Source organism: Rhineura floridana, chromosome 2, assembly GCF_030035675.1.
Source record: "Rhineura floridana isolate rRhiFlo1 chromosome 2, rRhiFlo1.hap2, whole genome shotgun sequence".
NCBI classification, from domain to species: domain Eukaryota; kingdom Metazoa; phylum Chordata; class Lepidosauria; order Squamata; family Rhineuridae; genus Rhineura; species Rhineura floridana.
The window spans coordinates 58991026-59018747 of NC_084481.1; the positions used below are offsets into that span (position 1 = coordinate 58991026).

General features: G+C 42.2%; 1 protein-coding gene and 1 non-coding gene across 3 annotated transcripts in view; both read left to right on the forward strand.

The window, feature by feature from the left end:
* Nucleotides 1–1174: 1174 nt before the first annotated feature.
* Nucleotides 1175–27722, forward strand: part of CACNB4 (calcium voltage-gated channel auxiliary subunit beta 4) — a 252585-nt gene continuing 226037 nt past the window's right edge. For both annotated transcript variants that reach the window (XM_061608779.1, XM_061608781.1), the window contains exons 1-2: nt 1175–1344; nt 1719–1802. In XM_061608779.1, the coding sequence (XP_061464763.1) occupies nt 1288–1344; nt 1719–1802 (141 nt within the window). In that variant the 5' untranslated portion in view covers nt 1175–1287. The remainder of the gene's footprint in view (nt 1345–1718; nt 1803–27722) is intronic.
* Nucleotides 20908–20976, forward strand: TRNAG-UCC (transfer RNA glycine (anticodon UCC)). Its single transcript has one exon. It is a non-coding gene; the product is annotated as a tRNA-Gly (tRNA).

The window sequence follows — 27722 nt, forward strand, 5'->3', positions numbered from 1 at the left end:
GTCGCTAGACTGTGAGGCCTTTAGGGAAGCTTACCTGCCCCTCCTCCTTCTGCCCTTTCCTTTGTCCTCTGGCTGTCCAGGAGAGAGGAGACATCCCTTTCTCTCTGCTCTCTCCAAGAATGAGGCTAATCCCCGCACCTGGGCATTACGCCTCCAATTTAGCTAGCTAGTTAGAACTAGGTATGCTTTTCTATCTACTATAAATAAAGTGGCTTTTCTTATTTTACTAAGTCTCCAGTCTCAGTAATGCTGATGCAGGGTAAAAGCCTGCTTTCTTAGGCAAATGCACGAACACGCTGGCACACTTGCATTTCAACAATCTGCTGTTACTCTCTTGTTTGCTGTGGTGCTGCTTTTAAACGAAATTAAGCAACACAAATTACACACAGCGCAACATCTATGACCAGGGATGCAGTTGCCCAGGATTGTGGGAGGCTACAGGTCTTTTACTTTTTTGGGAGCAGGGTCCCAGCCGGGTCCCTATGTATAAGCCAATCAGCATGAAAGGGGAGCATGTTAGCCACTGAGTAGGGTCCTTGTCCTTTTGTGCTTATTGAAGCCAATCAGAGTGAAAGGAGGTGAGTCAGCCACTGAGAAGATTCTTCTCAGTAGCTAACACACATTCTCCCCATTCGTGCTCATTGACTCCTAAGGAGTCTGTTGTAGTGGAGTGTGGACTCGTCGACATGGAGAGAAGGGAGAGGTGGGGAAGGGAGGTGGCTGTGAGGGGGTGTGGTGTGACTATCATAAAGAGCCTCTGCACTTCTGAATTTGCCACTACACTACTGTTTATGGGTGATACTTTCCAGAGGGAATAGCCATATCAGTCTGGTAAAACGAGGTGCACCCAAAAAGCCCAATGGCATTTGAAAAGCTGACAGGTTTCCTGTAGGCAGCAAAAGCTTTGGTGGGCTAAACGAAGTGGGCTCTTGTACTCTTCCAAAGCGTATACCACAACAAATCCGTTAATATGTTTGAAACACTGTTTGAAGAGTGACGTTCTCGCGAAGCGGGGCGTGGGAAGAGAAGAGCCCAGATCGTCTCTCTCTCTGTTGCTGCTCCGCTTGGCCGCCCTTAGAGCGCTCGGCAAGTGAGAGAGGGGAGGAAAACGTGACGCTGTCTCTTTAAGGATTCAGCCGCTTTGCCAGCAGCGCCCCGTCGCCGGCTCCATCCCCACGCGCAGGCAGCTGCCAGGCGCAGGGACAGCAGGAGCAAAGCAGGGCGGCGTGCCTTCGGAGGCGCCTGGGGAAAGCCCCCGCTGCTGCCGCTGCCGCTCCTCCTCCTAGCATGTCTAAGCATCCTTCCTCGTACGGAAAGAACGGGCTGGCGGACCCCATCTTCCAGGTAGAGGTCCCCCCCCCGCTCTTTCTGGCCATCCGTCGCCTGCCGTGTAGATCCGATCCGCGAACCGAGTAGCTCTTCCTCCCTCGCCCTTGCCGGTTCCCCGCGAGGGGTTCCGGAGGGACCGTCGCTTCGCAGGCGGGGAGGGGAGGTCGTTTCTCCCTTGGCCTCGGGTGGGTGGTGTTTGATCGATTTTTATAGCCTTGGGGCTCTTGGGAGCGGCGTTGGAAGAAACGCCAGTCAGGGACGATCATTGTCCGGGGTGGGAGAATTTGAGGTTCGTGAGGCATCGCTCTCCTGAAACGGTTGTTAGCAGGCCAGTGTTATTTCTGAATGGTCTCCTCTTCCATTTTCCCTCTCTTGCTGGCTGGCTCCAGGGGAGCAGAGGCACGGCGACCCGCAGAAGCCGCTTAAAACGGTCCGATGGTAGCACAACTTCCACCAGTTTCATCCTCCGGCAGGTAAGATGGGAGGACGCGGGGGAAAGGAGCATGTCTGGGGAGGGGCGGCGCTCCTGCGCAGCCACCGAAGGGTGTGTGTCAACCCCGCCGGGAAAGTGGGTGGCGGAGCCCAGCCTCTTGCTTCGCTGCTGCTGGCATTTAAACGATCCTCACCTTATTCGGGTCTTTATTTTTGTTTTCCTTTGTATGAGCTGGCATTCCACTTGTCAAAGGGGTTATTGGCGATAGGAGTATCTTTCCCCCCCTTTTTTTGTGGTGCAAGATTTATTTGGAAAATAGTTACTTCGTTTCTTCTTCTTAACAAAAAGTACAGAGCTAACAGAGTTACTTGGGTGTAGGCTGTTTCTTAGGGATGAGTTTGTGTAGGTTTCAGTAGCATTTTTGGATGGCTGTGTTCTGAAAGGAATAATGAACCTGTTCTGAAAGGAATAATGAACCTGTTTCAAAGTGTAGAGTTGTATTGAGTTGTGAGAAGCTGAAGCACAAAAATGCATAAAAACCTGGATGTAGGCACAGACCTGGTGGTTGAGGATTGCAGCCAGGCAGTTCCTTTGATTTATTACATTTATATCCCAACTATTCCTCCAAGGGGTTCAAGGTAGCGTACTTGGTTTTTTCCCTCTCGTTTTATCCTAACAACCCTGTGGGGTAGGTTAAACTGAGAGACAGTGACTAGCTCATGGTCACCTAGTGAGGGTTGTGGCTGGGTAGGGATTTAAACCATGGTCTTGAGTACTCTAACCACTACACCACACTGGCATACTAGTTTTGGTCAAGTTAGTGGGACTAACAACAAACCCAAATGATAAATTCTGGGGTTGTTTTTTTTGGCAGTTTGTGCAGTTGGGTCCCATGCCACCATTTTTCCATGGCACAGATTGAATGTATTCATAGCAGACAATTCACATGTGATGGACTTGCTAGGAGCATTAATTGCCGGTTTGCATTTTGTGAGCTGAGTAAGAAACTCCTTTTTGTTCTTTGCATGCCGTCCCATTGGTGCTTTGGGCAAGTGCTATTCCTGTTCCCATACATGGCCCATTCAGCAAAAGGTCTGCATAGGCGGAAAAAGAATGCTGAAAACTGAGCAGGATTCAGCCCTGGACTGTCTTCCATTAGGGCCCTAGAACCTGGGAGATGCTAAGAGGCGAGAGTGCCTCTGACCAAGAGAGTGCCTTTGGCTTGGAAGAGCCCCAGCCAACTCACCTGTGTCTGGAATTACTAGGAAGACAATGCAGGTGTCTGAGAAGCTGAGATGCCAAGGGCCATTTTTTTTTGGAATTGTGTTATCTATTCCTGGCTTAAATTGGGGGGGGGGAGTCTGTGTGGATTTATGGACAGAGCTGTATATCTACAAGATCAAAATGCTGTTCTGGTTTGGTTGCTGGAGTTTAATCTGTTCCTGGTGGGGAGAAGAGGAAGGAAGGATGAATTGCTCTTCCTTGGACATATATTTTCTGGACTATTCAAGAAATCTGTGTTAGGCTCCACCTTGACCTACTTAAATCTCAGACTAGATCCGCCTAGATTCAAATGCAAGTTTGCTTAGGCTTAGAGAAACAAGGAAAGATTAATATGTAGCCGTAAGGGCAGAAGAAAATTATCTGAAGGAGTGTTCGATAAACGTAATTCATTTTTATGTGTATTACAGGATGATGGAAATAAGACACATGACTGGACACTGAGCCAGGGTAGATGAATTAGAAATGAGTCTGGGACCTTATATAGGAAAGTTGTAGTATCTTTTCCCTGAAGCAGGAAGTGCTGTGGGCTGTAGGATTTCATCTTTTAAATCTTTCCAGTATGTAGCATGTTCCTTTTTGCTGCCAACCAGCAGTTTTCAGTTATTTTTTGCTGCTGTTTCATTGGATTTTCTTGCATACATAGAGAGAATGGGTTAGCTGTCCTGAGCTGAACTAGGTCATATCCCATCGGCTGAACTCTTGTGATGTGCTGATTGTTATATTTAGACTTGAATGCAGGAAAGTTCTTTGTTACTGCCTTGCGTTCCACAAATGTATCAGAGCATCTTTGTGCTTGCAAAAATTAGTGAGGATGTGCCTGTGTGTTATGCGTAGCCATGCATGGATTGACAGAACTGTAGGGATGTGCTAGAATTCCACTCAATTCAGATTTGGTACTGAATTTCCCATTAATTAGCTTATTCTCTATTGTTGCAGAATGCGGACTGGATTTTTATGTAACAATCTTCCTGGCAATTTTTGCATTTTTAAAAAATCTGCCTCTAAAGTATTGATATTAAGAATAATAATTTTATTGATATTTCCTTTCCTTTTTCAATATTTAAAATATCAATATTTCCTTTAAAATCATCAATGTTCATATTAATATTTTTTTGCGAGGGGAAAAAACCAGATAGGGTAGCAGACAAAGAACTAACTTGAATTGGTATTGGCCTGTAAGGTCAAAGAATGTTTTTTTTTAACTGGCGCCGGCCAACGGATCCCAGCCTTAAAGAACGGTGATTAGTTGTCTGTCCCATAGGGACTTTTGGACCTATTTCTTTAATGGCAGCTTCCCGGTCTTACTTCTGGCAAACCTCTTCTGAAACTGAAGGGTATTTCAGAAGATGTTTGTGATATATGACTACAGGTTGGTTGAAAAAAACTCTTGAGTATGCCCAGAGTAGCTGCTCTTTCAATCCTAGCCACGGTCAAAAATATGACCTTGACTATTCCATGCAATGGGGCATCTGGTATACAGTAGTGTACCCAGTTTTGTTCAGCCTAAGTTTCACAGGACCTTCAGTCCTTTACATTGTGTCTGATGTACAGTGTGGAGGAATATGTTGTTCGGGGATCTTTTCAGAGGTGTAACTTGTATACTTTGTGTTGATATTGTGTGATATTTGGCATGATCCAGCCAAAGTTAAGCACTTTACAGGGCAATCCTATGCATGTTTATGCTGAAGTAAGTTTCACTTAATTAATGAAATTTTTTCACAGGTAACCATGCATAGGATTGCAGCCTAAATCCCACTAGTTTCGCTCCCATTGCTTAACATCACAGTTGGAAAGTGCTCAACTTTGACTCAATTACGTCTATTCTGCTTTTTTAAATGTATGATCTTTGCATTTGAGTTTGATATCACTGTTTTAATTGTTATTTCTATAACTTCTTAAATAAGCCAGGCTGTGTTTGTTAGAAGTCTTCTATAAGCATTGTTTTGTTAATGCAGAATATGATGGCAGTAAGATTTTAAAATCAACACAACATTCTTTGGGGTGGTTATTTTTCCTCATAAGAAATAGCCCCTCCCTCTTTGAGGTTACTAATTTTCTCTTGTGTGAAAGCCAAATATGTAATAATGAATCTCTGAAATTAATTTAAAGCAGCAATAGATTGTTTTTGTCTGAATTGTTTGCTAATGAATTCTAAAACAACAACAAAACTACTTTGTTATTTCATAGACTCTCTTGCCTCCCCCCCCAATCTTTATCTAATTGTCATTTAGTACTTTAATATTTGCACTTTACAGAACAATCTTATCCTCAGGTTGTGCTGGTTGAGGAGTGTTAGGCTCTGGAAGAGCTTGAGAAGCAGCAGTGGAATGGCCAGAACCGCTTGGCTTTGTAGGTAGTACAGGGGTAGCACAAGGGAGCAGCACATTTTCACCATAACTTACACTCCTCCAAACCAGCCATGCCACTGCCAGTGGCTGAACTTTACATCAGCCTGGGAGCTGGCACAAGGAATTTCAATGTGTGCAGGATTTTGTTTTCCTTTAAAAAAAGAAAAACTTGTCAGTGACCACATTGCCACGACAGAACATAGAACGCCACCGTCAGCCTATAAACTTCACCTAGGAAGCCCATAACTCAGATCATAGGCTGCACAGCATGGGGGCTACATCTCTCTGGCTTCAGATTGTGCAAATGTAGGGCTTACTGTGGGGAATATTTCCGGTGAGGGAAAACAGAAAGGGCACTTTACACACAGCCGGAACACTTTGTGCAAAACAGCCTGTCTCCAGGGACATGGGCATGTTTCTAATACTTCTCTTCCTAGATCCCTAACAGGTAGCCCTGCTTCAGCTCTTCAAACACAAATACCCAATCCTACCCTGTTGGCAGGCTGGCTACGAGCCTGTAAACCTGAGAGACACTCCACCCCAACAGGACCTATATGATTTGTAAAATGGCTTCAGTTTGGTTCACTTTGCAAAGATGCTGCTTGAGATCTCTCATCTGAGAGGATGTTGGCAGTCATATGTACAGGAGATGGCCTTTGGCAATCCGACCAATGCAATCTCAAAAGCAATGGGAAAAGTTTGACCCTCAGGAGAGGAGCCTATTGTTCAAATCTTATCAAGCTAGCTAAAGATGAATGCCACCACCTGACTTAATGAAAGAAAAGCCCATTACCCTGACCATATGACTCATAATAGTTATGGAAATTAGGGAAGGATACCTGCTTGATCCAGTCAATTCTGCATTCTCATTTGAGGCTTTTGTCCAGAAAGGTATAAAAACTGGACTCCTAGAGCCATGTTCTGGGTTCTGGTTGCCCAGTTCCACTATGAAATCACCATTGAATTGCTGTTCTGGGTTTTGGTCACCCACTCTGCTGAACATCACTTTACCTGAAAACACCTGCTGAATCACTTAGCCAGCCAGAATTCAGAGGTCTGACTGCCCTGTTTTTCCTTTAATATCTCTGGACCCCTGCCTGCTGAAACAGAGGTCCCTGCTTGCTGAAACTGCTTCACAAGCTCTGTTCAGGGTGCCACTACTTTTCCTGCTTTGGATCTTTGCTAGCCAAAGCAGAGATCCAAGAAGCCATTTCAGGGCCTGCCAGCTGCATTTGCTGTTTCCCTGGCTGATCCAGGAGTTTCAGTGTGCTCCAGTTCTACTTCCAGATTGCCCAACAGGGCTGGGAAAATTATATTTTGCTCTCTATCCTACCTTCTTGAGGTCCTTTCCCTATGAATTGTAGCCTCCATATCTGCTCCCTCTGCCTATCTTTGGCTGTGTGTGACTGTGACTGTGTTTCAGAAGTAGGGTTGCCAGGTCAGAAACATCACAAAGCCTGAGATTTCAGGGGTGGGCTCTAGTGATGTCATGGGGGCAGGTCATAGTGATGTCATGGGGATGGGCTGTAGTGATGTCACGGGGGTGGGCTCAAGTGATGTCATTAAGTATGATACAGTAAGCATCAACCACAGTTGCTTGAAGCATACAATTCAAACAAAAACATTTATCTGATTGGAAATTAAGATAGAAATCTTAGCTGAAAGACAGAGCGTTGGGTAGGGAACATTTAATCTAGCCTACTTAATTCTGGCAAGAAGAATTTAAGTGCCCTCAGGCCAGGCCACTCACCAGAAGGCCACTGTAGGAAGAAAGGAGCCTAGTGTTGTGGAGATGTTAGATAGGAGCACTCAGGAGTAAAGCCCCTGAAGGCTGCAATTCTAAACACACATTAAGCCCCATGGAACTCAATAGGACTTACTTCTGAGTAGATATGGTTTGGATTGTACTATTGGTAACAGGGTTGCTAGGTTTAATCCCTGAGACTGATCCTGTATCTTTAGGAGAAGAGAAAGTCAGCCAAGTGCAGGTGTTCTTACAACCCTGTAATGGGAAAAACCACAAGATGGAATTCTCCCTCCCCCCTGCACAACTTTTAAAGATACAGAATACCTCTTGGAGGCCATTCTTATTGTCATGAACTAATGGGCTTCCTCTGTGTGTGGGCAGCATGTGGATGTCACTGGTAGCACAGTTTCTGATTGGTAAGAAGTGTGTTCCTTAGACTCTCTTTCTGTGAAAGTCACTTCAGGCACAGGGAGCTGCCCTATATCTTCCACTGTGAAGACAGATGTAAAGAATGCATTCAGCTTCTCTATAATCTCCTTATCCTCCTTTAGCATGCATTTGACTCCCTTGTCATCCAAAGGTCCAGTCTTCTCCCTAGCCAGTCTCCTGCTGCTAATGTGTATAAAGCATTTTTATTATTGGTCTTTATGTTTTTAACAATGTTCTCCTCAAATAATTTTTTTAAGCATTCCTTATTGTCTGTCTGCATTTCCTTTGCCAAAGTTTATATTCCTTTTTGCTCTCCTCATTTGGACAAGACTTCCATTTACTAAAGGAAGCCTTTTTGCTTCTAATAGATTCTGTTCATTAACCACACTGGTGTCCTCCTGGCCCTGATAGTACCTTTCTTGATTGGTGATATACATTCTAGCTGAGGTTTCTAATACTGTGGGTTTAAAACAACATTGAAACATTTTGGATTTGACTCTCTTAACTTAGGCTTTCAATTTTCTTTTTACCAGTCCCCTCGTTTTTTGAGGAAGTTTCCTTTTTTGAAGTCAACTGTGATGGTATTGGATTTTCTTGGCAATTGGCCACCTATATATATATTTAATAGCGCTATGGTCATTCTTCCCACTTGGTTCAACACTTACATCTCGCACAAGGTCCGGGGTGCCACTAAGTCCAGGGTTGCCACCCCTCTGATCAGTGTCATGGCCTGCTGTTTTAGGGCACAAACGCTCCTGTTGAATCCCTCCCACCACCATTTTAAGAGCTGCTCTGCCACCTTTTTTATTTTAAGCACCTACAGTCTGATTCCATCCCAGTTCAAGAAGAGCCCATCCCTTTTTTACAGGCCTGGTTTGTCCCCAAATATTCCTCAGTGCCTAACAAAATTAATTGTTTTAACTTCTTGTTTCTTACAATAAAAGTTTAATAATAAAAAAACAACTTCTTTGGTGTTAACCAAATTTTACATCTTTTCCAGTGCTCTTTTATTACATGCTAAAATTCATACTCTTTATCTGATGGTTATTTTAGGTGTCCAAAACAAAATGGGATTGGATCTTTGAATGGTATTTTGGCTGTGACCCTATGCATGCTTAGGTAGAAGTATGCCCCATGAAACTCGCAGAGGCTTCTGAGTAGAGATGCATGGGTTTATGCAGTTACTTTTGTTTCGGTGAAAGGCTTGTTTCTGCTATACAGAGTTCAGAATGTTGGCTGCTCTGGTAAATCACATGAGGCCAACAGACTGCAAAGGATACACCAAAAGTCCAAGGTATTATTTGTGATGGGCATTCTATGGGCATTTATAGCTTGTGTGTGTGTGTGTGTGTGTGTGTGAGTGAGAGAGAGAGAGAGAGAGAGAGAGAGAGAGAGAGAGAGAGAGAGAGATCTGTCAGGCAAAATAAAGGAAGAAAAGTTCAAACTTAATATAACCTTCTGTCAAAGGCACTGAAATGGCTGCATCAAAAATTAATAGAATGAATCCTATTTGAGCCCATAATAAAGGGAATGTGCCAGTTTTGCCGGCCTTCCAGAAACCCTGCTGGCCCTTTACACACCTGTCAGAAGAATCTCTAAAGGGACTGCTCAGACAAAATGCACCCACTTTTCAGATAGTAGTGTGCAATTCCTTTCTTCCAGAGCTGTTTAACTGCAAATTGTAATAAATGTGTGGTAAAGTGCACGAGACAGTTGCATTGCATTTCAAAGTTCAGATTCAAAATATAGACTAGAATTAATAATGTGTATTTTCATCAGTACACTCTTAGAGCAGCTTTCTCCAACCTTGTGCCCTCCAGATGTTTTGCACTACAGCTCCCAACACCATGTGCTGGCTGTGGCTGATTAGAGTTGCCGGAAGATCTAGAGGGCACTAGGTTGAGGAGGGCTGCATTGAGCAAGTGATCAACAGCCTTGAATGAGAACAGCCATTTTAGGAACTTGCTTAAGCAATCTGATTATCATCATCATCACTGTTTATTTGTATTGCCACCTTTCCATAACAATTTACGCACAAGGCAGCTCACAACATGAACCGGGAAAAAATTACACAATTCACTGTAAGAAATAAATTCAAATGGTCAATAAGTTAACAGAAACATCTTAAAAAACATACAATAGATACATCCTTATAATTCCTAAGAAAATCCAACAGTAAAATACAGAAGCATAAACCCAATAACAGCAAAACAAAAAACTGACCAACAGAAATTAAATTTTTACCCAAACAGAAGCCCCTAAACAACACCCCATAGTCAAGGTGGTCTCTGGCATCTTCAGGTAGTGATACCTTTTGTAGCTGCAGTCAGTCAAAGCCCCACCCTTCTAGGTCAGGTGGAAAGAGACCAGCAAGCAGGGAGAGGATCTTGCAGGTCTTACAGCCAAGATGATCTGATCCTAAACTGATACCTAATCTGCTAATTGAGAGAGTGGTTGGAGGCCAAAATAGCTGAACTGAGGAAAGCCACCTAGTTCAGCTTTTTGTATCCTGTTTTATTTTGGGGGAAATTGCATTAAAATTGCCATTACCTTGGGCTTGTGTAGAGGTGAGCAGAGTTCAAAATTCAATTGCAGTACTCAATTTTGTGCCTGAAGGTAATGGTTTCTCTACTTACATAAAGTAAAGTAATGTATTCAGGATGAAATTCCTCAGATTTTCAGCCACTTAAAATCACTGTGATGGATCCATGAGCTTGAACAGTTCTTAGGGGCCACAAGTCGTCACCCAATCAGGCTATAAATGTAAAGTCATTAAGTACTTGATATGCATGCTACTACGGCTCTTACTGGAGTTAGAAAGGGAAGAGTTAGGGGAACCATTCAAGTATTCAAGCACAACTAGATGTACTTGTCTATGGAAGGAGCATTAGAGACCATGTGCTCATGATCCAACTGCAGATATTGAGTAATACTATTTAGATTGAACAACTGGGACCTGCAACAAAAAGTTGCAGTGTAAAATGCAGCTGCTGCTGTTTAGGCTTCCAGCCTCTTCATTCCATACTCTCTCCCCTTTTAGTTTTCTGTCATCACTCCCCACCCCCACAATGCCAGCCAGTCCTCTTTGGGCTGTTTTGAGGCTTTTCCTCCCCCAGAGGCACCCCCCTCCCAAGATTTATTAGTACTTCTGCAAAACTTGGGGGTTCTCCCAAGCCTGCTAATACCTCTCTGGACTTATGAATGATGCCATGTTGGCTACATAACCAACACCACTTATATCCTGAGTATGAGAAACCGGGGGACGGATATTTGGGCAGAATACTGTTGCTTTAAGCAGGGGTGGCTGGTGCCCGTTGCGACTGGTTGGGTGAAAGCATCGAGACCAACAGTTGGTGGGGCCAGAGCCATTGACAGCCAGAGCCAATTCTAGTTTTTGTCCCCGTCCTCTTCCCTGCTGAGTTCTAAAATGGCAACACTGAGACTGAGGAGGAGGCAGACGACAGGCAGTGGCCACTCTCTGAACTGGTGGTAAGTCAGAAAGCAGGCAGGTGGGGGCTGGCTGAGGTTGGTGAGGCAGTGCCCCATTTGCCGTAATGGAGTAGCCCCACTGCCTTTAAGAACAGTTTTGCCACTGGAACAACTGGGTGAAGGAGGGAAGCTTTTCTGAAGGCTTTCAGAAGGTTTGTGCCTGTAGTGCGTTACGTTTGTTGGTGAAGGACACTTGGTTTAGCACCTGCTTTGAAAGGGAACTGCAAGTTCGCAAGCTGCAGCTTCATGTGATTGGGACATCTGCATGACTAGGAGCTCATGCACTAAGCTTTCTTCTCATACAGCTACATTGGAGAAAAGAAAATGCAACATTAGGGGTGAGGGCTTAAGATGTGCTCTATGCAAGAGCAGCCCATGAAAAGGGGTAAAGTTTTTAGTTAAATAAGCTGGCTTACGATCCCTTATTGTCTGTACCTTTTATGCTCTGCCTGCCTGTTTGTTTATTGCATTTCATAGAATCATAGAGTTGGAAGGGGCCTATAAGGCCATTGAGTCCAACCCCCTGCTTAATGTAGGAATCCAAATTAAAGCATACCCAACAGGTGCCAGTCCATCTACCCCTTGAAGGCTTCTAGCGTTGGAGAACCCATCACCTCCCTAGGTCATTGGTTCCACTGTTGTACCGCTCTAACAGGAAGTTTTTCCTGATGTTCAGTTGAAATCTGCCTTCCTGCAACTTGAGCCCATTATTCCATTTCCTGCACTCTGGGACGATTGAGAAGAGATCCTGGCCTTCCTCTGTGTGGCAGCCTTTCAAGTACTTGAATAGTGCTATATCTCCCCTCAGTCTTCTCTTTTCAAGGCTAAACATGCCCAGTTCTTTCAGTCTCTCCTCATAGGGCTTTGTTTCCAGTCCCCTGATCATCCTTGTTGCCCTCTTCTGAACCTGTTCCAGTTTGTCTGCATTTTTCTTAAAGTGTGGTCTCCAGAACTGGATGCAGTACTCAAGATGAGGCCTAGCCAGTGCCGAATAGAGGGGAACCAATACTTCATGCAATTTGGAAACTATACTTCTGTTAATGCAGCCTAAAATAGCATTTGCCTTTTTTGCAGCCACATCACACTATAGGCTCATATTTGGCTTGTGATCAACAACAACGCCAAGATCTTTGTCTGAGCCAAGTATCCCCCATCTTATAACTGCCTTTGGTTTCTTTTTCTTAGGTGTAGAACTTTGCACTTATCCCTGTTAAATGTCATTCTGTTGTTTTCAGCCCAGTGCTCTACTATCAAGTTCCCTTTGAATTTTGTTTCTGTCTTCCAAGGTATTAGCTATCCCTCCCAATTTTGTATCATCTGCAGATTTGATAAGCATTCCCTGTGCCTCCTCATCCAAGTCATTAATAAAAATGTTGAAGAGGAGTGGACCCAGGACAGAGCTCTGTGGTACCCCGCTCACTATCTCCCCCCAGTTTGAGAAGGAACCATTGATAAGCACTCTTTGAGTACGCTTGTATAGCTAACTGTGGATCCACCTGATAGTTTTTCCATCCTGTCCACATTCAGCTGGCTTGCTAATCAGAATATCATGGAGCACTTTGTCAAAATCTTTGCTGAAGATGAGCTATATTATGTTCACAGCATCCCCACAGTCTACCAGGGAGGATCGAAAAATGAGATAAGATTAGTCTGGCGGGATTTGTTCTTGATAAATCCATGTTGGTTTCTAGTAATCGCTGCATTGTTTTCAAGATGCTTACAGACTGACCACTTTATAATCTGCTCCAGAATTTCCCCAGGGATTGATGTCAGGCTGGCTGGTCTGTAATTCCCAGATTCCTCCTTTTTGCCCTTTTTGAAGATAGGGACAGCATTAGCCTGCCTCCAGTCAAACAGCTCAAGGTAGCATACATGGCCACCCTGTGAGGTAAGTTAGGCTGAGAATTGTCAACTTCATGGCTAAGTAGGGATTTGAACCCTGGTTTCCCACATCCTAAGCAGGCACTCTAATCGCCACACCACACTGGCTCAATTTGTAATTGAGTCACTTTCTTTCTGGTAAGGATAGAATCCTCTTCTTTTTTACATTTTGTTTTTAAATATGGCCCGCTGGTGGTAGTTAATGATCACATTCCTTTTTCCTCCAATCTTTTCATCTTTCCAACCTCCTCCCTTTTTTTTGCTTTGCAGAGAATTATTGATATTATAATAGCTATTTATTCAGAAGTCTCCACTGGTACTGATCTTTATTCTGAACTCTGTAATAATTTTCTGTATGCATTCCTTTTCAAGAGCATTGCAGACAGATTACAGCAGATAATCAAGTCAGTGTCTTCCCCTCTGCTGCTTACAATCAACAACTCATTCCCGCCTGCTGCTTTCTGTCTCTTAGTTATAATCAACATCTCACTGACATCAGTGAAAGTGAATACACATTTGAAGAGCTCACATAGAAAGTAGATCGATAAAAGTATCACTCACACTATTGATGATTTCAAGTTGAATTTGAAAACAACAACACTGAATTGGAAAAAGAAGAATGAATTGGAAACCAGGGGCAGAGAGTTGCTACTTCAACATTCTCTCCATCAAGACAGGGAATATCAGAAATAATAATTAATCCCATGGTAACTCCGATTACTGCAGAAATGAAACCATCACTACTTCCTGGTAGCTGTTCCTCTCAACCTTTTTTCTCTGTGTTCACCAAGATACTTTTTCTAACTTTCTCTTTTTCTTCCATATACATTGATACACAGCCTGCTACCTAACAGGCGTAGCTTGGAGCATATTAAACCAGTTCTGCAGCAAGGACACTCCTTACCTTCTGGGCCTAATTTGGTGTGCTTCAGACCCTGAATACCTCATTAGCCTGGGGCCCACATACCTCAAACGAGCATCCTTTCCTGTATAAATTGCTCTGTCTACTAAGAAAATTCATAAAGGCCATGTCTGGTACTCTCTCGTTGTCATGAACGTAGAACAACTGGAGTGAGGGGGAGTACTCTGGAGGAGCATTTGGGTGTCTAAAAATCTATTCTAGCCAGAACTTTGCAGCAGATGATTTTGAGCTCCAGTTGGGTTTAAACCAACAACTTCATATTTTGAGTATAGGACATTGGGTGGCATATGTAGGCAGAGCTGGACAAATCTGTCAATTTCAGTTTTTTAAAGTTTCTGGTTTTTCCAGTCTTTTTAGTTCTCTATATTTCCACATCACCTTGCAATATTATTATTATTATTATTTAACATTTTTGTGTAACTTTGTCCTAATATACACATATTTAGATGCAATCTAATATACACATTTTTGCAAAGTGGTTTTCCTTAATGTAATACATTTTTGTGTTTTTAACAAATATATGCATTTCTGTGCCCACTTAACCTAAATACATGCAATTTTGTACACAGTATTTGGCTGATGAACTGTGTTGGGAAAGTGCAAATTTTGAAGGATGGCTGTGTTTTGGTTCGCATAGTGTTTTGAAAAGTGTAAATTAATTAAGTTTGCCTTTAAATGCAAACTGAATCAGATATCTTCCTGATCCCTGTATGTAGCCAATGGTCAGGGATGATGGGAATTATAATTGGATAAAATTTGGAGGGCCACAGGCTAGCCACTCCTAAGGCATCTTGATTGTTAGATCAGACTATCCTCTTGGCGGTTTGGGGGATAATCTTGCAACTCTAGGATTCTGTGATTCATTGTTTGTTGGGCTAGGCCTCAGCTGCATGTGCCTATCACATTTGAATTCTATTTCATCTGACAGGATATGTATCTCAAATGTTCTCTCTGCATTTTCAGTATGTTCACTGTTTTGTGTTTTTGAGTCCCTAGAGAGCTGCTTACTTCTGAATTGCTGCAAACCTGACAATGCAAGGGCAGCCTGGTGAGAGAGGCTGGCAAGCCCACATAAATGTCTGCTGTTACAGGAGCACAGATAAATGTGCTCATAAATGTATCATCTTCATTTCACTAGCCAGGGGGCTTGCAGCTCTGTTTACAATTTAAAATAATCTGTCTTTCTGTATATGTGCATGTAATGTATTGTAATGTGTTGTGGCTTTCTTTTTTTAAAAAAAGAATACTCTCCTCTTTCCTGTTTCGTTTCTAAAATTTCCCGCTTTGGTTAAAATGGTCTCTTGTATATATGCTGGGCAATTTTTTTCTTTTAAAAAATCAGTTTTGGACCCCTGTTCTACTTAAGCTAAAGGGGAAATGATTTTACTATTGCTATTAAAAAATAAACAGCAAACCGTGTGCCATAGCATCTCTATACTGTAGGAAAAGAATACTGCACTGTTTTGTTTTATTTAAAAATTGTGCCCCATCCTTGAGTTATTTGTGCTCAAGGCTGCTAGCTGGTAGTCCATTAAAAGAATAAACGAACATAACACAACAGCAGGAAGATGATTAAAATAGCGTAAGTTAAAAACAGCTGAGAATGACAAAAGTGGAGTAAACTAATGTTTAAAAAGGGTGGACAAATTTAAAAGGTGTTTTGCCTTGTGCTGAAAGGCCAAAGAGTAGGTGGCAGCAGGTGACATTCCCCCCCCCCCCGGAAGAGTGTTTGAAAACTGGAGCACCACAGCCAAAAAGTTAATGTCAGTCATCTGAACATTTGCATGTTGTTGGAAGCCACATCTTTCACAGATGTTTATCTGTTCTAGTTAGGCACAAGGTCATTTAATTGTCTACCTGTTATAAAAATATTCAGACTAGACTACCCACTGTATGTGGTGCTGCCTTTAAAGACTGTTGGAAACTTCTGCTAGTGCAAAATGTAGCCTCTCAGTTGCTTGTTGGGGGCCAAATGATCAGAGCACATAACACCTACTATGCGGCAGCTACACTGCTTGCCAGTGTGTTGCCAAGCTCAGTTCAAAGTGCTCCAACTCCTTGGTACCAGGCTATTTGAAGGATCACCTTTACCTGCCCAGGTCCTAAGATCAGTCACAGAGGCTTGTGGTACAAATGAAAGATGGCAGGCACATCTTATTAGAAGAGGCATTCCCCCTTCGCTCTCAAGCCTGAGGGGATGCTGCTTTCTAAGATGGCTTCTGCTGTGACACACACACCACCTAAAAACAAGCAAATACACCTTTTTCCTTCAAGGTCATTCATTATGTTTATGCAGATTTGATTGATTGATCAATCATACTTCTTTGATTAGTTAACCAGAAATTCCTTTTTCAGGTGAGAAGACCTAATCTCAACACACTTTGTGGTTCTTTCTCCCCCTCCCTTTGTCTCCTTTGATGGTGTAGCCAGAATCAGGGAGTCCTGGTTGGAAAGAAAGCCACGGTATTGTGCTTTCTGCTGTGGGTTTTTTTTTCCTTTGGTCATTCCTTATGTTCTAGGGATAGTACCAGGGCAGATGGGAGAAGAAAGGACTGCCACTGTCTTGGACTACTACTGATCTTGGACAGAATAACCTATTTGCAGGGCATTGCCTGAAGGAATAGGATGCAACAAACTGGCTGAAACTAAACATGCCTGGGGCCACATTCAAACAATATATTCATTCCTTATTATATTACTTTAAACAGTGATGGCTTCCCCTATCACTATTTAAAGGGAAGAGTGCTGAGAGCTGTTAGGAAACCCCTGTTCTCACTGAGCTACAATTCCCAGTGTGGTTTAACAATCATTCCAGCTTCCCAGAGAACTCTGGGAATTGTAGCTCTGTGAAGGGAATTAGGAGTCTCCTAACAACTCTCAGCAGCCTTCACAAGCTATGCTTCCTAGGATCCTTTGGGGGAAGCCATGACTGTTTAAAGTGGAATAATAGTGGAATAAATGTATGGTATGAATGATGACTCAGTCTGGTCAGTGCTTGGATGAGAGATCACCTGGAGCCCCAGGGGTCTTGTCTTGAGTTCCATGGTAGCAGAAAGGTGGGATATAAATATACTGTTTATGTCTTTACTTACACGTATATCTCACCTTTCTTCCAACATGGAAATCAAGGTGGCGTTCATGTGGTTCCTGTCTACAAGAAAGAGAATGGGTTCCTACTCTTACGTTTCCCTTGCAATTCTAATATGGGGGCATTTTACGTGGGGAAGTTGGTAGCAGTGCTTTACTCTTCAGACACTTGCTGATTCTGTTTTGTAAATGCCTATCCCCCAGCCATTTTTGTTACACTGTTTTTCCTCCAGCTGGCAGGAGGAGTTGTTGGGGCCATTCCATGGAGCCAGCATTGCTGCCACTTACTGGGACGGGGTGTCCGGTGGTGAGGTCGGGGCGCTGTGAACCAACCAGTGGGAGCACCAGATTGGCTCATTGGCCCGCCTGCACTACTTTGACTTTAACACCCCCCACCTTGCCCTGGTAAGCGGCAGCCACTCCACTGTTGATGGCCTGGCTCTGTGTCTCTGCCCCACTGGCCACTCCTACCAACTGGGCTCCAGGGTCAACAGAAGCCCAGCTGTGGAGAAAATGTCAGAGGGGAAGGGAAAAGGGAAAGGGAACGATTGCTAGGGAAGAATCTGCAGGTGTGGTTTAAGTGCCTCTTTTCTCCTGCAAATGCTCCCCCTTCCCCTAAATCCACAGGCATGCAAATTTAGGGAACAGATGTTTATTGATGTAACGTAGTTTCCCACTGAGGGAAATGGACAGATGGCTGTTTTGCATCCTTCAAACTTTCATGCTTGGTTTTGTATATAAAAATAGGAATTTGGTCATCTATGTAAGAAGCCACATAAAATGCAGTTTTGTATGTTTGACATCTTCGTAGTTACTGTAGTTGTCACTATATACAAAGGGTGCTTCCAGGAGGGTATTTATTGTGGGATTGGTGCACTTCATGCATGCAACTTTTTTTTCAGCATCCACTTGATGTTGTTGGCATCAAATGAGCCAGCCTGTATTTTGCCCCCTTTTGATCTGGAGTTACCCTTTCTTGTAAATTAACCCCCCCCCCAAAAAAAAACCCTGTTGCCGATGCTGATGAATGCAACCTGTTTGCAAATTAAGTCCCTGCCTGGAAACTTCCCTATCTGTCTATGTTTGCTGCATTTCTGTGTGCACAGCTTTAACATCTGCTCAGTCTGCCAGCACTTATAGTTCCTCCTAAGCTGTTTTTGTGGCTCAAGACAATGGTTTTATGTTGCCAATAGCAGAGCCAAGCAGATTTAGCAACCACAGCTAATCCCAGCACTGCACTGACACAGTTGATGCTCCTGCGCTAGTATCAGATTTGGCACGATCAATGCTGTATGTATTTGAAGTTGCTAAATGAATAGCATTTTGGCACTGCACAAATGCCTGCCGAAAGAGGAAACAATCTATACAAATCTGCATGTCCAACTTTCTAGTGGAAGTAAGAGTTCTAAAATAAATTCATTGCAATATATTTTGAAAAAGTGGATAAGTCTGTTAATGCACGGGGGAATAATTATGGCTCATGCAGTAGAAAAAAATCTGTTCTGGCAAGAGAAGTAACTAACTTTTAGGTTGCCATCTCTTCCCATATTTTCAACATGAGGAAGGTGATTCTTAAGGGACATCCAGAGGGCACCATCCTAGGAGTTTGGTCCAATACTGGTGCACTTAATTTGCAATGCACCAAGTGAACAATTCAGGTGGTGGTATCATCATCATCATGTGAATGATTTCTCACCACCATATGGTCCAAGGGTGGGTTACAGCAATTTTAAAATCCAATATTAAAACAGTTTAAAACAAATTACATTCTCATGGTATTGGTGGTGGTGGTGAAATACATCTTTCTGTGTATTCATAGCACAGCTACTGCAGTATATACTGCTTAGCCCACAGTGGTGTAACAATCACAGCTGGTTGATTTTTATTTTATTTTATTTTATGCAAGGACACAAGCAAGATGCTTATGAAGGGCATGAATGACCTTTGGTGGTTGAGGACAGGGACTCTCTGGAATAGCATGGCTCTTCTCTAACATGCTCATTCTGTTAAGTACTGATAATCTGAGAACTGAACACATTGCAGAACTTGAGTGGTTAGGGAGTAGGTGATCCTGACAAAGTGCAAGATAGCATTTCCTAGATCAAAGGTTACTAGGCTATGGTCTGTGGACCACCAGTGGTGTGCCAGCTTCATTCAGGTGGTCCGCAATGCGTCTGTAAAAATGCAATTTAAAATCATACAGCATCTAGCACAGCTCATTAGAATTGCTACAACTGGCAGAAAAATAATTAAGTCATTTGCCAAGATCCTTAGCAATTTTCAGGTGGTCCATTGGGGGGAAATGTTTGGGACCCACTGTCCTGGATACTATACTAGTGGATTTGCCGGTTCCTGAGTTCATTGGGAAGCACACAGTAATAAATACAATACATGACTTATTTGCCCAGTGTGGACATCCATTTCTGGCTTGCTCAACTGCAGCAAGTCAGGAGAGTCTGGTCGTTGTACTTCCCCCTCCTTTCCCCAGTTGCAGTTCCTGCTTAGCTTATACTACAGTGCCTTGTTAACATCTGAAACAGGAATGTAAGTTTATGCCAAGTTCTAACCAAGGTCTTAAACCATGATTTAAGATCCTGGTTAGTAAACTGCAATACAATACAGGTCCTCATTTCAGACGTAATGTGGACTTGTAGTTTAAACTAACCAGGATCAGTGCACCAAGAAAGAGAGAAGGCAAGAGTGGAATGTACAGGTCCCACAGTTGTTACCAGTTTGCTAAACCGTAGTTTAGCAAGTAAGAAAGGTAAATCTGAACCAGCCCAGTTTGTAATTCATAATGATTGACCTCAAAAAACAAACTATTATTTCCAGTAGTTTTTTCCTGTACATAGAATGGGATGTGGCTTGCCCTGCTGCTCTGACAAGCCACAACCAGTAAGCCAATATCAAACCATGGGTTACTGATTGTGGTTGGTTGGGAGCAAAACAAGCCACAACCCCTGGTCCAGATGTAACACTAAGCCAGGGATCATGGCTTGTTTCCTCTGTGGGAAGGAGACAAACAGCCCAGAAGGGAGCATTCATTGTAAGCCATTAACTATGGCTTACTGTGGTGTGTGAACTGGGTCAATGTGTGTGATAGTGGTGTGTGTGTGTGTGACAGGTTCAGATTAAAAGACAAGTGTAGGTTTTAACTTCCTATTAGATTAATTTTAAATAAAAATATTTAAATGTTTAATAATGATGATGATGATGGTTTACATGTATAAGGATCCAGATCTGATCCCTGGAATCTCCATTTTTAAAAAACATTCTGGAGGATTTGCATGGGCAGACAGTTTTATCTGTCAGGTGATGCTCAATTAGTGTTTAAAAAACACACAATGCCCAGAAGGAACAAAAGTACATTATCAACATTCTAGCACAGAAAAGTAGGTCATGTAAATGCATGCACATAACTTTGCCTATTCTGTAATCATACGTCATATGCTGACACCAGGTGCACTTTGTTGGACAACTCAAATGTGTTTCACAGGCTTGCCATATATATATATATATATAAAAGCTTAGTGCCAAATCAAATGGATTCTATAAAATGAATGCTATGTAACCATTGTTTAATGAACACGAGACCTTCCACACCTGCTTTATTTCAGGAGATGCTGATTCATTAGTGAGATGTTACAGCAATTTCTTCATAGATTACATAGATATACCAGAGACATGGCCATTCATGCAAGCTGTTACATAATTTATGGAGAAGAAAGAATGAGGAGACTGGAATTAATAGCTTTTTGTGAAATCACCACCAGCTGAAACCAGTAAGAAAAACTGTGGGCAAAGCTTGACTATTGTTTGTGGTGTTAAGACATTCCTCTTCTCATGTGGTGAAAGCAGGAACGACAGAGGAAATGTGCACCTGATAGAATCCTAAACCTTCTTGGGGATGGAATAGAGCTAGTGGGCCAACCACACCCCAGCAAGACCTGGGGGAAGAGCTGTAGCTCAGTGGTAGAGCATCTGCCTTCCAAGCAGAAGGTCCCAGGTTCAATCCTTGGCATCTCCAAGTAGGGCTGGGACAGACTCCTGTCTGAAACCTTGGAGAGCCGCTGCCAGTGGACAATGCTGAGCTAGATGGACCGTTGGTCTGACTTGGCATAAAGCAGCTTCCTATGCTCCTAAGACCTGCTGGGCCTAGTTATCACCCATTTAGATTGCATCCAAGATCATGTCCCACATGCCCCTGTGACTGCATGTTCCAGGCCAAGATTGGCAGTGGTGGGTCAGTTTGACTGTCAAAAGCTTCTCTGCTGCCTCTGATCTTATTGTAGAACCCCTGTGTAAACTTCCATGGAGTTAATTCAGTTTGAAAACTGTTTCAGTGCTCCTGCTCTGAAGCAGTATATTCTGTTTTTAAAGCATCTCCGTCAGATGTCTATACTCAGGGCTGGTTCTCGGTTGTTTGACTGCCCTTGCTAGGGTTGGGAAGGTGTCTGTTCTCATTTTTAGCCAGGGGCATGTTTTGAATTGAGCAAAGGTTAGTGGGTCAGAAGTATTGGTTCCATGAACTGGCATACTCCTGCATTAGCAGAGGCATGTTTAACAGCTCCTTAACTCACTCCCCCCCAATCTGATTGACAACCCAAGTTTCAGCAGAGCCCTCTCCTTAGTACACACATAATAAGGAGAGGGCTCTGCTTTTTAGATTTTAAGGCTAACCCCAGAGACATAGGTGATCTTTTCCACCCTGTCATTTGGGCAAGACTTGCAGCTTTCAATCCAGAGGTGGTGGTGAGCTAGCAGAAGGTGTTGAGGTTTTCTCCGTTTTTGGCCATTCCTGCTGTAGCCTCCTGTGCCATGTGCCTTGCTATTCAAGAGGGTCCCCTCCTGCACAAAAGCATTTTTGGGTGTTCTGGTGCTGGATGCCTTAGAGAAGGTTCCGTTTATTGAGCTTTGTTCTGTTCACAGAATAGAAGAACTTTAAGATCCATGCCATGGACCTCAGGATGCAAATGACTCCTACTGGGAGAAAGGGCAGGACATAAATCTAATAAATAAAAGCCAGCTCAGTGACTTTTGTCTGCTGCTTAGTCCTTCAGGGATCATCCTCCTTATTAGTGAAAAGTCTCCCTTCAGAAATTAATTGTGTGAAGGGGCTCCATAGGTAAAAGGGGTGGCAGAGTTGTGCCCTTGACCCTGCCCGTGACATTATGCACTTTCCTGGTCCCCAACATCTATATGTTGAGTGTGAATGTCTTCAGAGGTGAAACCTGTGTCAATAGACCTGTACATAAGCTGGAACCTTCCTAGTGCATGGAACCCTACATGCATATGGGTCTAGGTGTGTGGGCTTCATCTATTCAGCCATACACTGAACATGTGGACATCAGGGGTGGGGCCCAAGGAGTCCTGTGAACTTGGTAGTGGAAAATTCACAGCACGGTCCTGCTGGTGGGGAATAAGTTCACATAATTAACACATGAAGGGTTTTTTTGTGTGTGTGTGGCTATGGCTAGTGTGGGATGAATTCAAGTGAAGTACAAGGGTGTGATCTTGTGTTTCTCGTATTACACACTAGCTGTTGTGATATTAGGGAGCATAGTCTCTGTCACCTAATCTGGACTAGCTACTCTTAATTTATGTTTTTTAGTAATGACCAGGAAAATCAAAGAATGGTGCAAAGGGTAGGTACTTTCTATGGTTTAAATGCATGTTAATATGTGAAAAAGGCACTAATCCTTAATGACAGAGCATGAAACCAGGCACTCCTGTTCTCAAGAACATTTAGTACTCTTAGCTATTCTGTCATATCCACAATCAGGATTATAAAATAATGTACTTGGTTCATGAAAATCTCAAAGTTGAGCAGTCAGATATAAATAATTCAGGAGTGGTTGGAAGTACTAGTCTTATACCAATAGGTATAGAGTGGATGTGTTTGTGTCCCAATCTCTCTCTCTTCTTTTGAGAAATTAAAGCATGTTTTCTATGACAGAGAATGAAAGGATGGGCTGTTTTTCAAAGAAGCCCCTCCCCCTATATATAAGACTGCAGAACTCCAAACATTGATCTAACCCAGTCTAATAGTGAAGCTGTACCACTGCTTGAGGTCACAACTACACTCTACCTGATGATAGAGTTGGCCTTTCATTGGCTTAGTGTAAAAGCCACAGTGGCGAGCCATTTGTTTAGCTCCCTGTGGCCATCTCTGCCTGCTGGATACACAAAACAAGTAGCTGTGATATCACTTAGAACAGTGATTAATATAAACTGGTATAGACAACATGATGCTCTTCAGATATTGTGGACCACAACTCCCATCAGCCCCAGGCAGCATGACTAATGATCAGGGACAAGAGGAGTTGTAGTCTATAAAACATGTGGAAGGTACCATATTGGCTACCCCAAGTAGAAGCACTTGCTATGTCTATTCTGTATACATGGGCTAATGTATTAAATAATAGTGACAACAGATTTAACATCGGCATAGATAGATTTAACATCCAGGTAAGTTTTTGTTGATCTCCTCTACTATATTAGTTTTATGTGTTTTAGAATTGTTTTCTTTTAATTAAAATAATTGCTCCTATACTTTTGATATGAGACCAACTCTTTATCATCTGATCCCTGTTCTCCCCTGTTTTGTTTTGTGTTTGTTTATTTAGTTAGTTAAGTATTGCATGTAGATGTCCCTTTTCATTATGGGATGCTGTATTGTATCATTGTTATAGAAATTAAAATTCCTTGAATTAAACAGCAAAAAAAACAAAAAAAAAAGTGCCTTCACTTATGTACCTATTCATTTCCAGGATCAAGATTTGGGGAACAAAATTATAACTGCAATGTAGTTCTAAAGGTTTTTAGCAAATGCCAATTGAGGACAGTACTCATTGGCTAGTACCCATTACATTACCAAGCTACCACACACACACAACTCCTTGAGCAGTTCTGCTGCTGTTCTTATATCTGTACTCAAAGTAAAATATGAGATGGTGAACATATATGTGGCATTTTAATTTATTTGATGTGGCTAGTCCTCCTGATACATTTGGGCAGAAGGAAGGTGGGGGACAACTATGTCTGACCCATCATGTGGCTTGATTGGGTATATATCTGTCAGTGCAAATTGTGAAATGAGACTCTTAACCATGGGTTAAATACCCATTGCAATTTTTTCAGATATCACTAAAATTAATACTTACTACCGACAATCAGCTTCATCTGCTTGCACAAGCCAACATCATCACTGGTATGTTTTCTGTTACTGGTAATGAGTAGAAAACCCTAGTTGACTCTTCCTCAGTATTATCTACAAGCTTTTGGCAGAAGGCTTTAAATAGGCACCTTTGATGAAGGAATCTTTTGAAGATCCACAGGAGTCGACAATTCACACAAAATATATATTTCCCTAGCAGATGTGCTGCCAGGCTTACTGTCTCCATGGAAACAAGGTTTCATTTTTAAAATAGCCTAAATCGCAGGGGGGAAGTTCAGATATTAATAGCATAAGCAACGTATATATGAACAACAATGGGTAGGATTTAGTTATTTTGATTTCCATGATTCAACATTTTTTTGCCTCCACTAAGCAAAGGCAGTATGTATTTTCTTTTCCTCTCCCCCCATTAAAACTTAGTTTTTGTTAGTTACATAGGATTTATTACAGATACGTATATCTAGGTTCTTGGCTAAGAAGTTAAGCTTTTTCAAAATATGGGTGATCTGGGAGTAGCTTTTTCATTAGCATGAATGGATGTATACCATCTTCCTCTCCTGCCCTTCCACAGATAAACTTGAGAGGATTTCCCGCGCCCTCAAGATTTTCTTTTCAATCATGAGAACAAGAATCTGTTCTTTCCCCCGTTTTTCCTTTAAACCAAGTTGGCTTTCTCAGTTGGAGGCAATATGCATTTGAATACAAATTGCTGGGAATTGCAAGTGGGGAGAGAACTCTTGCATTTGGATCCTGCTTGTGTGCTTGCCATGGGCATCTGGTTTGCCACTGTGAGAACAGAGTGATGGACTAGATGGGCCTTTGGTCTGATCCAGCAGGGCATTTCTTATGGCTGTGTTCTTACCTCCCTCACCGGTATAGCGCTGTGGTAGATCATGTGCTTTACCTACAGAAAGTCCCAGATATATCTAGTGGCAGAGACCCTGGATGTATCCCTGGAAGGGTTTTCCCCTCTGGATATGTTTCAGAAGATAATGGATGAGATTAAGATAACGAAACAAGAAATGGGACAGAGTAGACAAGAGATGGCAACTGAATTTGGTAAAGTGAAACAGGAGTTGAAAGAAATAAAGGATTATATGAGAAAAGGAGCAGATGGACAAGCAATAGAAGATGAAAAAGAAATTAAAGGGAAGGAGCAAATTCTGGAGATTGGATCAGATATATCAAATGTGGAATTGGAAAAAGATTTGGACTTTATGGCAAAAATTAAAGGGAGGATGCAAGTCCTGGAGATTGGAACAGATATATCAAGTGTGGAACTGGAAAAATATTTGGAGTTTGTGGATCCTGGAGATAAAGATTACTGTTTGGAATTCAGCGTTGTCCCTGGAGAAATTGATGAAGATATCAGAGATAAAGTTATCAATGCTTCGATGGAATTTCTGGACTGGAATGATTTGATGGAACTTGAAAAAGAGAAAATTTATAGAATTAATTCCAGATATGTGACAATGGAAAAACTCTCAAGAGATGTGCTAGTGCATTTCGTAAAAAAGAGGAACAGAGATATGACTTTAGAACAATATTTCAGCAACACATTCAGAATTGACGGCAAGGAAATATTTGTGATGAAGGAAATTCCCATCAGACTCTTACTATATCACTATGACTATGACAGCAAGATTATTATGGGTGCAAGGATGGAAGTTGGAAGATGGAATTAACACTGATAATGGAAAAATGGCTATTGAAATTACTGGACCTAGCAGACTTGATGAGATGGATTAATTGACATGTTTATTTGGAGAAAAATCGATGGATATATTTCTCAAGGAGTGGAAACCTCTCTTTGACTTTTTGTGGAAAGAATAAAGTGATGTTAATGAGATTTGATGATTAATTAAGATAACTACTGGAGGAAAGTGATTTTGTAATATATTAAGAGACAGGTTTGTTATATATCATAGACCTATAACTGATCTGCGACAAATCGGAAGTCAACATTTTATTTTATTGTTTAATCTGTTTCTTTTTTGTTTTGTTTTGTTTTGTGTTTGAAAATTTGAATAAAATTAATGAAAAAAAAGAAAGTGCCAGATATAATTCCCAGCATCACTTTTTTTTTAAAAAAGGATATGCAGGTTAGGGAAGGCAATATTGAGCAAGATGAATGAATGGTCTGATTCTGTATAAGGCAACTTTATAAAACTCCATATTTCAGTATTTAAATAATTGCACATATTCCTTTTAAGTGATTTGCACTTGGTTATCATTATGTGACACAGATTATAAAATGGAACTCTGTGTATTAGACTGCGAGAAGAAGCTGACACAGATGGCTATTTCCACTAAATGAACCTTTGATTCATTTCTTTCTTGGGATATCGTAGTCCTAATCCCTATTCATTCCTAGCTAAATCCCACTGAAATCAATGGCATGTTTCTTCCAGAAGATGTGATAAGACTGTTTTGGATGAGTATCTGAAATTCATTTGCTTTCTGTTTCTTAATTTTTCTATAACTGCTTTTTGTTTTATTTGCTGACATTAACCTTGAGGAACCTTCAAGTCTCCCACCCCCAAGTTCTTTCTTCACAGAGCTTTGTGGCTTCCTTCCACCCTCTCTGGATTAACAAGGACAGGATATACTCTTGAAAAATATGAACATAAGAGGAGCCTTGCTGGATCAGACCAATGGGCCATCTCGTCTAGCATTCTGTTCTCACAATGACCAACCAGATGCCTATGGGAAGCCCACAAGCAGCAATGGATGCAAGAGCACTCTCTCCCCCTGTGGTTTCCAGCAACTGATATTGAGAAGTATACTGCCTCTGACCATGGAGAGGCAGCATAGCCATCTTGAGCGTAGCCATTAATAGCCTTATCCCCCATGATTTTTTTCTAATTAATTTGAAAGCCATCCATATTGGTGGCCATCACTGCCTCCTGTGGGAATTAGGAGGCCATAATAGTTTAATGGAAACCAACCCAGGCTGCAAGGCCACAGTCTTGTAAAACCATGCTGTTTTCCTCAAGTATTTGGAGTTTTGACTCAGTGGTTAGAAATGGCATTGGACGCATCCATTTCTACACTGCCGAAAAGTCCAATTGGTTAAATGGAAACATAACAATAATAATACATTTTTATTCATTTATTAATCAATTAGTGTTTTCAGCAATTTCCCAGCTATCCTTTTCCCTCCACTGGTTACTGGCCAGTGCCCTTGAACCTGGAAACTAATCTTGAACATTAGAAGTAGTATTAAATTGCTCTTCTGCATTAAAATTATGGATATGGTGATTGGCGCATGGAGGGCTGGTGGGGGCAGGTGCAATTTTAGGCATCGGTTCAGAAGCAGGCACAGAACAATGGCTGTGGGCGATGCCTGTGTAGCTTTTGTGTGAGGGAGGCGGTTGGACTCAATGGCCTTATAGGCCCCTTCCAACTCTACTATTCTATGATTCTATGATATCTCTCTGTCTCTCTTGTTGAAATTTGCTGATTTTGGCCAGTAAGAGTCAGAAAGTAAATCTCATCTGTGGGAGATTTATAAATAGTTGTGTTGTTTTACATTGTAGAATCATGATTAACAGGTCCTGTATATTTCTATGGGTTGTATTGAAAGGAGTTATTTG